Source organism: Patiria miniata, unplaced genomic scaffold (genome assembly GCF_015706575.1).
Source record: "Patiria miniata isolate m_02_andy unplaced genomic scaffold, ASM1570657v1 HiC_scaffold_22, whole genome shotgun sequence".
Lineage (NCBI taxonomy): Eukaryota > Metazoa > Echinodermata > Asteroidea > Valvatida > Asterinidae > Patiria > Patiria miniata.
This window is the reverse complement of record NW_024037061.1, coordinates 17,470,338-17,487,624: the sequence shown is the minus strand read 5'-3', so window position 1 is coordinate 17,487,624 and position 17,287 is coordinate 17,470,338. Positions and strand designations below refer to the sequence as shown.

At 40.2% G+C, this 17,287-nt stretch overlaps 1 protein-coding gene across 2 annotated transcripts; it reads right to left on the bottom strand.

The window, feature by feature from the left end:
- Positions 1–4,239: 4,239 nt before the first annotated feature.
- Positions 4,240–17,277, bottom strand: LOC119730391 (glycosyltransferase 1 domain-containing protein 1-like). 2 transcript variants are annotated; one of them, XM_038203261.1, is made up of 11 exons: positions 17,168–17,277; positions 15,217–15,378; positions 14,245–14,393; positions 13,420–13,525; positions 12,735–12,786; positions 11,474–11,510; positions 11,096–11,242; positions 10,062–10,155; positions 9,056–9,176; positions 7,402–7,500; positions 4,240–6,651 (listed from the first exon to the last, which is right to left on the bottom strand). In XM_038203261.1, the coding sequence occupies exons 2-11, from the start codon at positions 15,282–15,284 to the stop codon at positions 6,493–6,495; spliced, it is 1,032 nt and encodes a 343-aa protein (XP_038059189.1). In that variant the 5' UTR covers positions 15,285–15,378; positions 17,168–17,277; the 3' UTR covers positions 4,240–6,492. The 2 variants fall into 2 exon arrangements, with proteins under 2 accessions (XP_038059189.1, XP_038059190.1); XM_038203262.1 differs by having other exon boundaries at positions 15,217–15,375; positions 17,168–17,270.
- Positions 17,278–17,287: the final 10 nt, after the last annotated feature.

Sequence of the window (17,287 nt, the reverse complement as noted above, 5' to 3'; positions counted from 1 at the left end):
CCGAGGCGCAGTAGTATTGATCTGCCAGGCCACATAATGAAGTTTTATATCCACAAACAATGCTTTGGGTATATTGAGTAATAGTAAGAGTTGTTTTGTAACACCCGTTTAATGATACCGTCTATACAAAGAAATGTATAAAGTCATTAAAACACACAAAACGGGTATATTCAATGGCAACTTTCAAGTTTATGTATAAGATGAGGTCACGGCAGTGTTAATGTGGAACCTAACTTTGCGGTAAAACACGTTGACCATAAAACATGCTTTGAACGTAAGAATGCTTTGTTATATATACATTTTGTAAAATCACCTGTGTGATTTTCATGAGTAAGCAACCATTTGCACAATTGTAGTACTGTAATCTTTCGAAAATAAAAAATCGCGTTCTTTCATCCTCCATTTTTTTAAAGAGTATATTTCGACAATTGTTTTATAAATTCAATGTGGGGGTAAAATGAATGTGGGGGTTCCATGCCTGAAGTTGGGCAATGAGATAACAATGATGCTGCTTTTCTGCAACAAGAGCAATTTTGATTTGCATTTTCACTTTGACTGTTCTTCATGGCAAATTTAAAGGTAGAATGGACCAAGAACCATTTGTCACTTTGTGCATATTTCGTTTTAAAGTAACAAAAGTGATAACAATCTAAAGACGGACGCTTATAACAACTAACCCGATGAAGGTTTGGCTCTAGCTCTGTGAGTGCATTTTTTTGAGAAAACACAATATTCTGGATGTCGATTTCAGTTCCAAAGTTGCCATGTCATTTTTTAAATTGCGTCCTATCGTGAAACTATTTCGAAATCAGCATCTGGAACATGATTTCCTGCCGATTGTAGCTGCGTGATGTCACGCACTGAATTAAACGACGAATAATAGCAGCCGCGCACGCGTGTGCGTCGTGTCAACGCTTGCACCCATTCACGGATTCGCCCAATTAAAAACCAACTACAAGCGGAAATTTCCAAAAATATGTCACTTGACGCATCTTTCAACCAAGTAGGCTTTTTACTTTTTTGATAGCTGCAAAATGGTCCACTCTGCCTTCAAATGACCTATTATTATCCAGTGATTTAGCAGCAATATTAAAGCAATATTGTCGTGTTATGCATTTGTAAATAGTTCATATGACACAATGTAAAATTTTACTGAAGGGGACATTTCTTATTTTTCGTTTATTTATATTTTTTTCAGACTTAGGCCTACAATTTGTTCAACTTTGTTGCCGTGTTTGTAAAATTCCGAGGGGCGCTTTGCTCCCCGTCATGTAGTGCATGTTATTTTCCCTTATTTCTTGCAAACTTCCATGTCTATAAATGTCGTGCTTTACTTTCATTTTTATACACATGTCAAAAAATATAACTGTATTACACGCATCTCAGCTGTGGCTTGGTTTATTCCGACTAGTGGGATTGCAACTTAAGTAAGGGGATCGCAAGAAAAGAAAGATGAATTCAGCAAAAGGCAGTCTGTGAAGGAGGCACACTGATGAGGCAGTCACTTTACGAACTGGTATCTCCTGTACGTCACGTACGAACATTATTTTTCAAGACTGCGCTATGCCTGTACTATGGAAACTCGGATGGTCACTTTAAGCTTCCGTACTGTACGATGGAAGCCTCGTTGTTTGCCCCCCAAAAAATGTATCTTGTGTTGTAAAAGGACGACAGAGGCACTTATATTTAATGTGAATCCTGGCTCTATACCGCGACGCCGAAATCTTATGTTTGAAAAGGATTGATTCTACAGTCACCATTGATCTCCATATACACGGAGATCAATGACAGTCACACACATTTTTTAACGCGCTACGCCGCGCGTTAAACACATCGACTGCAGTCCTGATTTTAATGTGCCAACTATATAAATTACACAATTCCAGGGGTTAAGAACGCGCAAGGCCAGTGGCGTCACCAGACTTTTCAGTCTGGGGGGCACAGGGGGGGGCACACAGGGGGGGGGGGGCGGGGGGGGCACCAGCATTTGATGGGGGGGGGGCACTTAGGTGGATACGGATCGCCGTCCTGGGGGAGGGGTCTAAGGGGAGGGGGTGCCCCCCTCCCCTTTGGAAAATTTTCGCATACGGAGGATGGGCTAGATGCAAAATGGTGCCACATTTGATGCTAAATTCGATCTGAAAATATCTCCAGAAATTGCTATTTTTGAGGTAATGATTTTAACAACGCGCAGAATTTTGCAGAGGATAGGGGGGCACCAGCATTTGATGGGGGGGGGGGCACTTAGGTGGATACGGATCGCTGTCCTGGGGGAGGGGTCTAAGGACCCCCCTCCCCTTTGGAAAATTTTCGCATACGGAGGATGGGCTAGATGCAAAATGGTGCCACATTTGATGCTAAATTCGATCTGAAGATATCTCCAGAAATTGCTATTTTTGAGGTAATGATTTTAACAACGCGCAGAATTTTGCAGAGGATAGGGGGGGCGGGGGGACCAGCATTTGATGGGGGGCACTCGGGGGGGCACTAGGTTTTCCAGGGGGGGCACGTGCCCCCCCCCCCCCCTGGCCCCCCCTTGGCGACGCCACTGCGCAAGGCATGTTGGCAACCAACATGGCGCGGCACGATCGTACCCATGGGGAACGAGGCTGTTGATGATGGTTTGTGGCCTTGAGCGCCCTCTCTCGTTGGCAACAAAGATGTTCAAAGGATTCAAATTAGAATTGAACCAAAGCTCTCAGTGCTAAGCCATTGTATTAAGGACGTTTCTTTTTAATCTCCAAACAATCTCTCAACAAAGGAGAGCATTGGGGCCCTCAATTTCAGTGCCAATTTGAAATTCGACTTTTGCATATTTAGCACAACCCGAGAACCACTGAGTCACAGGCGATATAAACATTTTTGCATGGTAACTAGTTTTTACTGAGCAAATAATTTCGGCATCTGCGCTTCCTTAATCTGTGCTTAGCAGCCCCATGCAAGTGGCCATTCGCTACTTTCCTTTTCATAAGTCCATAAACTGTAAGGCATATAAGCATATACTTACATAGCACAGGAACATTAATTAATTGATACGGTCGAAGATCAAAATGATTTCTCGGTACTGCAATAAAACAACTGAAATGGGAAAAAAACAGTAATATGTGTCCGTTTGCACTGACCCTCCTGCTGTTTGAACAATCACAGTCAAACAATCAATCCTCGTCCCCTCACATGCCTTTTTCACCGGCTAGTCACCAACAGTCAGATCATATTTCGAGCAAGCACCGTGACTAGTCATATTCAGTCAACGGACAAAAACAGGCTGGTTTTATCAATCACGTACAGTCAAAACATAGCTGTATCAAGTGACAATGTGACCTAGTCACAGCCAGTCATTCCTGCTCTATGTAGGATTGACTGATCTTGACTTAAGGACAACTTGACAGAGAATGTACGTTTGCATAGGAGGGTGAATACAGTGATTTTCAATCGAAGATCCACAATCCTTTACAATTAGATTAAAAAAGGTTGTCATTTATTTCATGGCAAAAGAGAAGTTGGGCTTTATTTTCTGTATCTGATAATGCTAACCTTTACCCTTTAGAAAAGCTCGGTATCCGCTCCGTTCACAAGTACCCCCTTACCGGCAAAGAAAGTACAGTTGGGGGTGACCGACCGACGCCATCTTGCTGCGACGCGCAGCCGTACCATCCCCTGTATATGGTGTACATGCGTCACACACAAGGAAGGCGCCCTCTCTTGGCGCACGGAGCCCATAGACGAATCCCAAATAAGCATTGAAATAGAGGCTCCCAGTACTATGATATTGAATAATTGGGCCTCATCACGAGTTGGCCATTTTTGTCGAGTTCCCTGAATGTATTTCATTAGGCCTAATTGTTAAATGATGAGTGGGACGGCGCCAGACTGTTTATGCAGGCATAACTTCGCAGCCTTATTTATTTACTTTCATTTCATAAATCTGGCTATAAACATTGGCGGATGTTTAATTACAAATATTAAAGTATCCATTGAAGCAGACTGGAATTAATTAGTAGTTTAGTTGCTTTCATTTCTCTTCGCAAGTTCCAAAAATTAAGATTTTACCTCACTTTCAATTCAATATGGCCAAATCGTGCATAAGGCCAATTTAGGACCTTTATTTTTTTTAATCCCCTCAGCAAAAGACAGCACTAAGGCCCTCTGCCAATTTGAAGTTCCTCTTTTAGCATTATCAAATTGGTTAGCCCCGTGGATAATTATTATAAACAATACAATAAATAAACACAATTATTGTTTTACAGTTCTTTGTTTAATTTGATAGAAATCTACCTATTAAGGCACTTTAAGTAGATGTCGAGTACTTGTAATTTTAAACAACCTCATCAGTAATAATGCGATGACATGGAGTAAATACATGCATTAGTCTGCAAGAAACAAATTTAAAAATGAACTTTACAAATATATTAATTTGAAAGCAAGTAATTTTAAAGAAATGTACAGTGGAAATTTGTTTTAAAAAGATAGATATGTTACTACAATTCACAGAAAATCAAGCATTTGAATTTGAAATGCCAATAAGTACTAAACATTTTCAAACAAATAAACAGAAAATCATACATGAAATTTCAGATACTTTCCAGATAAGTAATTGTTAGAAAAAAAACTCAACAAAAATCACACGAGAATGATGTTAATTGCTCCCAGTCACAGAATCTTTGGCCACCAATTAAGAATATACATTCATTTTTTAAAGGACATTTATTGCGCAAATGTTCCAGTACTTTAAAATAGTTTCTCAGTATTCTACATCAAAATGGACTGCTAACAAATAAACAATTATTGCTTCCACCTCAATGACATCATTGTTGTTTTACTGAATGTTCTCAAATATTTCATAAATGTGTACTGAATTTCAATTTCTGGGTAATGCTGTTTAAATAGATGTGAAGAAGACGTCTTAGGTAGGCTAACTGATCTCCATTAGTGTGACTAACATGCAGCATAGGTGGTTTGGCAACGGACAAAATGACATAACTCAAAATGACATAACTAATCATAAGCTATATTTACAATGTACTTAGTGACATCTTTATATTGCATAAAAAACTGGTATTTGTATTTAATGGCTTAACTGCCACATTAAAGTTGTTGCTCTTCAACATGTTTGATCATTTTCATATTCGAAATCTCCATTTGTATGTTTTACTTAAAGGGAAAATGTTCCTTTTTCCCTTTCTATTTCAATGCTCTGAAAAAAAATAAAGGTTTTATTTTGCGTTGCTTCAGCACCCGTAATGCATAAAAGATACGCCTGAATTGTTGTCAACTGCAAATAAATTTCAAAACTTGTAAGTACATTTTGTAGATGTTATAATATTTATAATATTATATTTTAATATGTACGTGGGCAGAGTTTTTTGTTCAATCTCTCATTCAAAAGAGAGTAATGGATTAATTGTGTTTATAGCACCTTGAGCCTGTTAAAAGGTGGATAAGTATGCTTTATAAATCTTCATTATCATTCTCATCTGGACTTTTTGGAAAATGGAGGCGGGCGTTTTTGGGGTTTTTTTCAAGATGGCGGATTTTCCAAGATGGCTAATGTTTTCTTCCATTGTCTCAAATCTTTTTTCTGATACAAAATTGCGTCCAAAGGAGCTGTAACCCTATCTACACAGCTACAATTTTGCTGAAAACAAATACAGAGACAATAAATGTGCCAAATATATTGCAAATGTGACAATAACATTTTTTTTTAAATGGAAATGAGGCGGGCGGGAGAAAGGAAGCGGGCGGGGACGTGATACTGGTTTGTTTTTTGGGGTTTTTTTTACTTGGCCTAAGCTGATATGAGCTGCTTTCTTCTTTGAAAAGAGCATGAGAAAACATATTTATATGGAAAAAGCCCAAAGCTTCAAATGTTAGAGAAAAAAATAATTTTTGAAATTTTTCAGCTCGGGCCTCAAGACTAAATGCACAAGTAGTTTTTTTCTCACAGAATTGCAACCAAGTCATTCCTTTACTGAGTTTGACAAATACAGTGAAATCTCAAGGGAACAGGTTCAAAATTTGACTTGAGCAGAGTTTTGAGTTAAGCAAATTTGCCATACAACTGAAGGGAATGGATACTTTGTTCGGCTTAACAGTTGTTTTGAGTTATCTGAGTTTGACTTATCGAGATTTCACTGAATCCAGGCTGACACAGTTCAAATTACATCTGAGACATTGACACGGTTTTCCAATTACGGGGAGAAATCTGAGTATCTGAACAAGGATGTCTGATGAAAAGTTGTTAGAACTTGTTAAAAGAGCCTTCACCGTTTTGTTAATATTTGTATATTTCTTGCATGTGGGTCATTCTACAAAATGTGGGGTCCATTTTGTTAGGTCTAAAGTACTCAATCAGCACAGCCTAGCTCAGTGCTTGGTATACAACTCCCATTTCAGTATATTTGGGAAACATTTCAAAATGACTTGATGACAATATGGTCTTTTAGTCTCTGGAATAGCAAATTGGTCATCAGTGAATCTAACAGCTCTGCCAGGTTATCCTGGCTCCGATGCCATCCTCTTGACGAGACTGACGTACGTGGTTCTCTCGCTCTGAGGCGAGTGGTGGGCATCAACAAACTCCTTGGCCTGCCTGGTGATTGCTGCATGCTGGCCAGGCGATGTCAGAAGGTCCTCAGCCAAATTGATGAACTCCTGAAAATAACGGTCAAGCTTTGATGTCCATCCTTTTTTTATATACAAAAATCTTGATAAGTCAAACCTCAAGGGAACAGGTTCAAAATTTGACTTAAGCAGAGGTTTGAGTTAAGCAGGATTGTATATCATTGTTATACTACTGAAGGCCATGGAATCTTTGTTTGACTTAACAGTTGTTTTGAGTTATCAGACTTATCAAGATTTCACTGTAATGGGCTCTGTGCGTGAAGAACAGAGGGCGCTTTTCAAACACTTTCAAGAGCTCAGTGGAAGAGAGACACCAAGTGCAAATACTAATTCACGCACGTATAGCAGGAAGTATGCACGACTAATTTTATTCTGATTGCGCACAAAACAATAGCGTCTTCATCACATGAGCGTCAGGCGTCGTCAGCAATGCGATGGAATGTCTCTCCCAGTGATCTCCCATAACTCTCCCTTTCATACCATACAGGGGGCACCTGTGCACAGAGTGCACAGGTTTAAGGAAGGAAGAGTCAAGGCCTGGACCCTAAAACTACCTCTATTGCAACTGAGAATTCAGAAAAAAACAAGGAAATTCCAAACCACACAATTAACTTTGTACAGTGTTTTTCAATTTGTAATGGCATTCATGAGAAGTAAAAAATGAGGAAATCAGCGGAACTGAGGAGAAGTTGCACGCCTGAAAAATATGGTATGGAATCAAAATATCTCATACCTAATCTCAAGCTTTTCTCTTCAAACATACACACATTTCACACATACCTCTGGTGTATCATATAGCAGTCCTGTTTGTCTGTGCGTGATGAGTGTACGGTTACCCGGTATGTTACGTGCTATGACTGGTACACATAGATCCATGGCCTGCAGTATAACAGTAACATTTACAGTCAAAATGTAGCTTCACAATGAGTGTAAGAGAAATGGTTTGGTACTTGGTACTTGGTAAAATCATCCCATCGCAACCCAATTTGGGCTAACTGGGATGTTGTGCAGGGGTGACGTCAACAGCCAGACGGATAAGGTGCCAAAAGTGAAAACAACACGAAAAGGAAAAAAAAGGTGCACTTTTTACAGGTGAAAGAGAAAGAAAGCATTTACAGGACAATATTGCCATACAGAGGCTGCATTGCTCTGATGGCAGGGATGGCTGGTGTTTGGAAGGCCTGTACGGATGGGGATATGTGTAGGACGGCAGATGGTGGAAGCCTGTTCCAAACTGGCATAGTCCTTGGGAAAAAGGCGTATTTGTATGCATTGATAGTTGGTATGATTAGAGAGGTGCATTTGAGTGGATGATCGATACGTTGTGAAATATGTGTAGCATTCAGGAAGCACTGTGGGAATGTAATAGTGTCTAGGTTGTAGTGGATTTTATAGTACAGAGTGCATTGTTGAATCAGGGGTCGGGTGTAAAGTAGATCCCAGTTTAGTTGTTCTATGAGCAGTGAGATACAAGTTGTTGTTCGGTAGTCGGAAAAGACAAATCTGGCAGCATTCTTTTGGATCTGCTCAAGGTGGTTTATGTCAGTACATTTGTAATTATGTTGGGTTTCCAAACTTCACATGCGTACTCGGTCGTCTTGCATTCTACTATTAAATGCACGAGAGCTTGAGTGAACCTGAGTTAGGGTTTAACCAAATTTAATCCAGACTTGACTTGTGCAGCTGTTTTTTAAAAAAATGGGTTTGGTGTGTACAGCTATGGCTACAATCTTCGCAAAAATATATGGCAATAAAAAACCCACAGCCATGAAGACCCAAATTGAACACGACCTGAACATGCGACTATTAGTAAAGCTTGATTCCGAGGTACAGGGATAAAGCAAAGATTATGTGCAGGAACCAAGTTTAAAACCAAGACTTGCCGATACAGTGCACAAATAAAACTGCCTTAACTCTTAACCTACCACTGCCCTTGTTCTGTGGAGTTCTGAATTAATAACGAAGTCAAGGTCACAACTCAAAACAAATTATGGGCCAATGTACTGTGGGATAAGAATTTATGGAGAGTGTGTTGATATGGTATGGAAAGTGTGTTGAGAAGGTATGTACACTAGTTCTGTGGGGCCTGCATGCCAATAGGTCTCTCTCAAAATAATGACGTCATTTCCTACAGACCAGCCATGTGCATCGTCATTTTCAGCATCAACTTGCATAACACGCATCGACTGTGTCATATTTGTAACACATTTCGAGCAACAAGTGTGCATGTTTGGAACATTTTCGACACTGCGCAATGCGTGCTTGATTGCGTAAAATACGCAGTTGCAGTTCTCCTACAGAGATGGCCGTCTTTGAGAGAGACCTATAATAAGAATCCAAGCCAGAGACCCTTCTTTTGATAGACAGAAGTGTGTAGGGGTGGCATATGGTGCAATGCATGATGAAAAGTGTGTAAGGGGTTCGCTGGGGTTACCTCTAAGATGGCCGCTGGCATGCCTTCACTCAGTGACGAGTTGACCACAGCGGTGCACTCCTGCATAGCTCTATGGCAGTCACTCTGTGACAGAGGGTCTAAGACCTCAACCCCTGGCAACCTGACAATAAAAACATGGGGGAGTTTCTATCACTCAAGCGTAATGATGATGTACTTTTCATGGTCAGGAATTTCAATGTTACGGCAGGGTAGTGCCAGGCAGACGGGGAAGGGCAGTTTTCATAAAAACTTGTCCACTGACAATAAGAAGGAGTTGCTCCATGAAGCTTAAGACACAGTGACGACAGAAACATCTGCTCAGTAAATTAAAGAATGATCAATTTTGCAGCCTCAATAAGTTTTGTTTTTCTTAATCTAGATTAACTCTTTAGTCCTATATATTTGATAAGTACTTTAGAAGAAAATGCAACTTTCTTACCCATTTTAGCGGTTAGAGACGTGCGAGTCACAGCAGGTCAGACAATTCTCTGCCTGTGGAAGTTTTACCCCATAATTTCCCTCATAAAACAAAACCCTGCGCTCTTTCTACAAAATAACCCTGCTGATATTCAACATGGTGTCTAAGCGAACTATTTATGCGAGTCCAAACACATTAAGTGACTTTTCCTGCTTTTATCATCGCCAACTATTTAGGCGAGTCCTGAAACATCGTCTGGTTGTTCCTCGTTCCAACAAGAAGGCGGGTGAAAATTCATTCTCTGTTGTTGCCCCTAAATTGTGGAATCAACTACCGGTTGACATCAGGGAAGCTGCGTCTACAGCGATCTTCAAGCGCCTACTCAAAACACACTTATTTCCCAATGCATAATAGTTTTTTTTTTTGTGTATATGATTTCTTTGTAATTTTCAGTAACTGTTTAAGCTGTTTGTTGTGAGGCGCTGTGATCGTTGTAGAACGCCGTACAAAAGCTTGGTATTATTATTATTATTATTATTATTATTATATAAACTTGAATATCAAAATCAAGATTCAATAAAAGGTTACCTTTTGACAATTGCTTTGACCTTTTCTGACAATTGTTGATCCAGCTCTGGGCCGATTATCACCAAATAAACGTTCCCATGCTCCATGTGCCACTCTGAGTGAAATGAAAAAAATCTCGTTTAATTCTTGGCCCAATTTTCTGTAGATGCTAAGAAGAAAATAATTATTGCTAGGTTTATTATCACGAAAAGGAACAATCAGCTAAGAAAAAGTCACAAGCAATAATGGTGTGAACTTTAGTCCGATAACCGTTTTTTTTTTGTTATCAAATTTCTGCACATAGCTGCTTCATGGAATTTGTCCATTACAAAGAAAAAGTAATTTTAGGTAAAAAAAAAATATCATCCCTGGCTTAATAGATTGACCAGCACCCCTTGAACAAAGACACTGACAAAAATAAGGAACGCCAACATAGGGCTGGAAAGCTCAGTTGGTAGAACACCGGACAGGCAATCCGGAGGTCGCAGGTTCAAACCCCGCTAAATCGGCTCCAGTCAATTTCTTTCTCCAACTTTTAGATTAAAAAATTACCATGCTATTTACCTTTTTGCCACGGCGGTGTGAAACATGCCGTGGGCTTGAGCTGCTTATGTTGGTTCATTGGTGGGTTCGTTGGTGGGTGTGTTGGTGGGTTGGTTGGTTGGTTGGTTGGCTAGTGGACACTTTACTCGGCCATAATTTGTATTCATACAACTCGAGTATTACAGCTTTGCAAGTACTACAGCTTTGCATTCGAAGACCGGTTTTGCAAACGCTGTTGCGCATGCGTCTAATTTGCATACTGTTTGCATATTATTAGATCACGCCCCGTTCCTTTTTGTTTTCTGTACTCTTGAGGTACCGGCACTGCCCTGGTGCATGGACAGTGCCGTAAAGCCGTCTTCACACGTTACCCAGCCTCGTTGCTACCCCCATGCCGTGGGTTGTACCACTTGGTACTTGTTGCTTTACAAGTGTAAAAATGTGAATCACATTTTGTCCAGACCTGGCTAAACTCTGGAAAATCAGGAAAATCCTTAAGTCTTGTGAAATACCTGAGAATTTGTTGACTAGATACAACGGATCCTTGACTGGTCTCAGACCAGCCACTAGGAGGAATACACTGCTGTGCTTAGGAATGCCGCAGGCTACATGAAGGTGCTGGTGAAAATCAAAACGGCTGGAGGGAGAGGTTACAACTCCTGTAATTGTGACATGGGATTAAATGATATGGAGGATGAAAAAGATGTGGCAAAATATCTGTACTAGTGAACAGAAGGTGTGCCTTTAAGTCCATCCAAGCAAGTAATGAAAATTATCTTACCATGATTTGTTGTCTTTTATAAATTTATAAAAAATTACTAGATCTGCTTCATTATGTTGCATTGAAAAAAATGTAATTGATACTTTATTCATTTTAGCCAGAGCCTTACCTTGTGGCAGGGTGTAGAGTTTGTCACCAATATCAGGCTGCAAATTACAAAAAAAAAATTTAACTGAAATTAAATATCAATCATAAACATAGTTGATATTACTCCGGCTAAACCAACATTGTACAACTCGTCAAATCGCTCAAGTCGACCGTCTGACTAAAGTCCCGATTGTCCGTAATGCATTTCCATTGAATTTTTTATTTATAAGTCAGCTTTTATAAGTCGCCATTTCGCTCAAGCCGTTGTTTCAACTCAAGCATTAAGGAGATAATCCAGGGCAAATCGAAGCCAATCAGTGCAATGAATCATGTGTGCAAAAGGCCATTCATGTAAGTCGGCAAAATGACGCCTTACAGCAGATATTGGCATTCGCGTAAGTCGTCACAAATTCTCGGGTCCCGAGAGTGCCGGTTTAGCTGGAGTTTACTGTATTTTGTTAGCTTTACAGTCTATCATGGACTGGTGTAACTACTGACTTTGAATTGTGTTAAGTCACCAAGAGTCAACCTGGTATTCGTCGATTACGTCCATGAAGGTATCTGGCCTCTTACATATACAATGTACACTAAGCCACCCGCTATGCATGGCATGCAATATGTGGGAAGCACGAACAGCGACCTCATGCGGCTGCAATATGCAAATCAGTTGGTAAAGAACAAACACCTTGGGACAACGGATAGCATTGGCTTCGTTTTCTTTCTCTGGATTTCCAGCGACAATCTCATATACGATTACAGATAAGATTATTATGCAGTACTTGGTCATGGACACTCATATGTTTATATGGGTAAAGAGCTGGAAAGTTTGGCTACTGGCTACATTCCCAAACATGTTTGGAATCCGCAAACTAAATGTAACTTGATATAAATTTGGCAACAAAATAAAGAAAAAAATAGGCCAACATGATCCGTTGTCCCAAATCATTTGTTCTTCTCCAGCTGATTGCATGCTGTAGATGCGCGAAGTCACTGTTCGCGCTTCGTACAGTGTGTAGTGCGCGGCTCATGTTTATGTTAGCGGCCAGATACCATCACGGACACTATCGACAAAAGCCTTGACCAAGGCAGTGTACCTTGAACTTAAAGCCCAAGATTACCTTATTAGACTGTAAATGGAGGAAAGATGACATAAATAAAAATCTGGACCAAAACAAATTACGTGAGACAGAGAGTTTGTCTTCAAATCCTTAAACTACAAATGTATGCCTTAAAGACTTAAATTGCTTTTCCCTTTTTTCTTTCCAGAAACCCTTACAACTTACCCATAATGCAAGGGCCTGGTCATGCATGGGCTTACTAAAGCTCACTAGAAATCTGTCAATGAAAAGTTTTATAAATAAATGTCAGTACCTGGGTTATCCACGCCGTTTTCTCACACGAACAACATAACAACATGACAGTGTTTTGAAAACGATCAAGTGGATATTGGTTTTCAACACCCATTTGTACAGAGGGTAGACTTTGAAATGCTACCACTTAACATCAGTGTCGTATTAGGCTGAGTAAAAAAAACCAAAACAGTTTCTCGTCCGGGCTTTTTGGAAAAATAAAGGAGGTGGTTTTTTTTCCCCCTCAAGATGGTGGATTGTCCAATATTCCAGATTTATTCTTCCATTTTCTCGACTCTTTGGCTGATATAAAATTGTGTCCACAGGGGTCGTCTCCATTTCTACATAGCTGCAATTTTTTGTTAGAAACAAATAAACAGAAAATATGTTTAAATGTATGAATTAAAAAAGTTAAAAAGGAGGCGGGGATAAAAAAAAAAGGAAGCGGGCGGGGACAAGAGACTGCTTTATTTTTTTTTATTTGGCCTTATCATCAGGGCCAAAGCCTCCATATGGATAGGCCACATAGCGCCCTCTATATATCTCATGTGTAGACCCACTACGATATTTACTCTGCCCTCCCCTCAAAGCAACTCAAGTCCAAAGTCTCTCGCTTTACCTGGCCTTTGAGACTGCCATTGTCATGGTAACCAATTTGTCATGAATCTTGTGGTGCTCGTTGACATCGGTGCCACCGAACACTATAGAGTAAGGCACGGGACATTCTGAAACCAAACATAAAACATAGTTAATGAAAAGTGTGATCTCATTTTAAACCTTTTTGTTTCAGAGGCATAGTTTATTCGCTTGGTAAGTAAGCTAGAAGCAAATCAGAAAGGAAGACACCCCCCTCCCCCCAAGAAACCGTAACAGCAACAGTCACAACTCACAAGTAACAGTGGAACAAAGGAATGCCTTTGTCTAAAGCTCATTTGAATAGCTTGTGATATGAATTTGGACTGGGTGACTTGTGATAGACTTGCAGGGACTTGTGACGGACTCGACTACATCTCTGCTTCCAAATATCCTGCAGAGATCATGGGAAGGTGTACAACTACAAGCCTAAGGCCCAAAAAACAAAGTCTCCGGTTTCTGGTATGCGCGCGTCGCCGTAGCCATGCGCGTCGGCAAAATAAAAAAAAAAAAATTCAATGTAAGATGATGTCTAAAAACTGCCAAACTCACTGGTTTGACTGGAATCCTGCTGTTGCACAATTTTAACGTGTTTTTAGATGGGGTTATGATCGAGTATAAGCTTGATGTGGCCTCTCTGGACTCCCATATATTTTGCACTAAATTTAGTCGGGCACCATTTGCAGTCATCAGCCGACATTTAAAGAAGAAAAAAGTAAAAAAAAAAAAAAAAGCCTCGTCGCCTTACCACTTTTTGGGCAAGCTCCATACCAGAAACCGGAGACTTTTTTTTTGTGGCCTAACTACTTACCTAACAGAAGTTTGCCACTGCGATATGCATGAATGGCCAGCACGCAATCAGCCGCAGTCTGGACTACATGCCGGTTGAATTCCAAGGGGCTGATGAACGCATCCTGGTCTGTTAATTGGCTCTCGATACCCTCTTCTAGTAAATAGTTGCTGTGAACAAAACAATGAAACTGAATTTACATTCCTGCTGAATTTCTGCATGATCAATTAAATATGGACAAATAATACAGTTAATATCAGATTTTGCATAAATCAAGTTATTACAAGTCTTCGGAGGTCACCACAAGTCAACGCAAGTCATTGCAAGTTATTGCATGTCATCACAAGTCAACAAAAGTCATCTGATGTTATCACAAGTCATCACAAGTCATCGCAAATCTTCAAAAGTCAATGCAAGTCATCGCAAGTCTTTGCAAATCTTCTCAATTCATTGCAATTCATTGCAAGTCATCATATGTCATCGCAAGTCATCACAAGTCATCGCAAGTCATCACAAGTCTTCACAAGTCATTGCAAGTCATCACAAGTCCTCACAAGTCATCAAGTCATTGCAAATCGTCACAAGTCTTCACAAGTCCTCACAAGTCATCACAAGTCCTCACAAGTCCTCACAAGTCCTCAAGCCATCACAAGTCATCGCAAGTCTTCACAAGTCATTGCAAGTCATCACAAGTCCTCGCAAGTCTTCGCAAGTCCTCTCAAGTCATCAAGTCATTGCAAGTCGTCACAAGTCATCGCACGTCATCACAAGCCAACCAAAGTCATCAAAAGTCATCACAAGTCATCATAACAAGTCAATCACAAATCATCCAGTATTAAGTCAAGTGACAATTAAGATGTTCAGATGAACTCTGACAAAGGCATTCGTCTGTCGTGACTTATGATTCAACTTGTGACTGACTTGTGAACGATGTGTGATTGACTTGATGACACCTGCTATTTACCCAAACTTTCCAACCAGAGACCCACTTACCTGATTCGCTGAGCTGAGCTGCAGTTTCCAGTACTTGTCTTGAGAGCAGACAGCACAATGACCTTCATAGACAAGCTGGGGATTTACTGTCGTACTTTATGTTCAGCTACATTTCTTCAATCTTACAGAGGAACACTTACATTTCCCACCACCAGACCTCTGCTGAAAGAAAAAGGAGAAGGCTTATTCAGTTTAATTAATCTTACAAAAGACGGGGTGCTTGAGATTTGGAAGAGTGTATGATGAAGGTGCGGTGGGGTGGGGATGGGGTAGAGAGAAATTGGGTTGAGCAGCAGGGTAGACATGGAGTAGGGTAGGGATGTTGGTATGGTGGGGGTGTTTTATTAACTTAGCAAAAGAAATTGTCATTTTGCTGTTGAACTGATCTTCCCACGTGACCAGCCCAATGAATGAACAGTTTCTTGGGGTAAAAATTACGATTTTCCTACGCAGTTTACGGGCCGGTTGGTGCCGTGCAGCGTGACTTGCATGCTCATGGTACAAATGGTACATCGTGCAGTGATCACCTTCTTTATTTTCGTGTTGCGTTTTGTCGTTGTCATCGTCACTTTACCCCCAAATTTCCCCCAAATTCGAAATCCTGCCCTTTATATACCTTTATGTTCTTAATGTCGCCAACTAGTTTAGTTGGTCAAATAATTTAAAAGTGGATTTTGTTCCCTTAAAGGTACCGCACCCGTAGGTACACAACTGCCGTAAAAGTGTTGTGTTTCAAACAAGAGTCAGAAGTTCAATTCTCGATGAAGTAAGTGACAGACATGACTGATTAATAATTAATAGGAATAAAGGAGAGGATGAGAGTAGAGAAGGGAAAGTGGAGTAAACAACCATAAAGGATACAACTTTTTGGCGTTTGAAAAAGGTGGTGGCCTACATGTAGTACGGAAATCGGAAAGATTTACATATCTGGCCATCAGTAATTTTTCCCTTAAACGACAGTATATATTATCAGCCATCAGAAAGTGATAAAAGTCAAAATAAGCAAGGACAAATTTTGAATCTTTACTGAGCTGAGAAAACACTTAGAATTTAGACCAGTCCCATAGGGTTTGTGCACAGGGTGACAAGTGATGGCCAGATATGGGAACCTTGGGACCTTTCCCATAAATCTTTCCCTTGTTGTGATGAGTTATTAATGTATTGTTGATGTACCCTAACGTGGCGCGGCCCCTAACGTGGCGCACTTCGATTTTTCGCCTGTAGCGCCTAGCTAGAGCAAAAGTTTTAACTGAAATTTCACAGAAAGTGAAATTTCATCAAGTTATAAACACTCCCGTTCATAAATCGCGAGTTTATTTACCCGCTACAAAGTTAAAAGAAAAAATTATTTTGGCGTGATTTTCCGATTTTATTTTCAAGTGCAAAGTGAACCCTTTGAAAATGCCCCGAAAAATAAGAAAATAATTTTTTGACAAACATCTGGCTGGGTATGTAGGTAGAGATAATAATGATTTATCAGAATTTATCGAGTTTACAGAAATTCTTAAATGTTAATTTGGAATTTTCCGAGATTTATTTAAGTGCGCCACGTTAGGGAACACTCCGCCAAATTGTGCCCAATTTCCGGACGCCACCGTTTTTTAATTTCGGCTTAAATTTTATGAAACCGAAATTGTTCACAGAGGTTAAACAGCAAACATTAATAAGGTAAAAGTACCAGTATTTCACTACATGAATTTGAGGTTTGTCCACAAAGAGGTTTGGCAACACTACACGAGGAAATTTGGGTAAGCTTCGAAGTGCGCCACGTTAGGGAACACGACTATACAACACCTCTCCCCAGCCCCGCCCCCCCCCCCCTCCTCCTATAAGTTTTTAACATAGAAAGCCTACGGCCTACCCGTCCCAGATTCGCCCCAATCAGCAACAATAAATAAATAGAAGGCCAAGCTACATTTTTATAAATGAATGGTAAGTTATAAAGACAAACCTTTTTAGCCATACGACTACGCAATCACGGGACTGGATCCTCCTTTCTTTATGTCGGCGTTTCCGTACAAATTATTGGGATAAACATTGTTGACCCTGGCCAGCATAAAGTCCCAATTAT

Bases quoted from the DNA above. Each gene is read 5' to 3' on its own strand.
- LOC119730391 (XM_038203261.1), bottom strand. From the start codon at position 15,284: ATGAAGGTCATTGTGCTGTCTGCTCTCAAGACAAGTACTGGAAACTGC. The intron at 11,511-12,734 runs GTAAGTTGTAAG...TGTAATTTGCAG, and splicing joins ACCAGGCCCTTGCATTATGG to CCTGATATTGGTGACAAACT. The intron at 9,177-10,061 runs GTAACCTTTTAT...TTTTATTGTCAG, and splicing joins GTCAAAGCAATTGTCAAAAG to GTTGCCAGGGGTTGAGGTCT.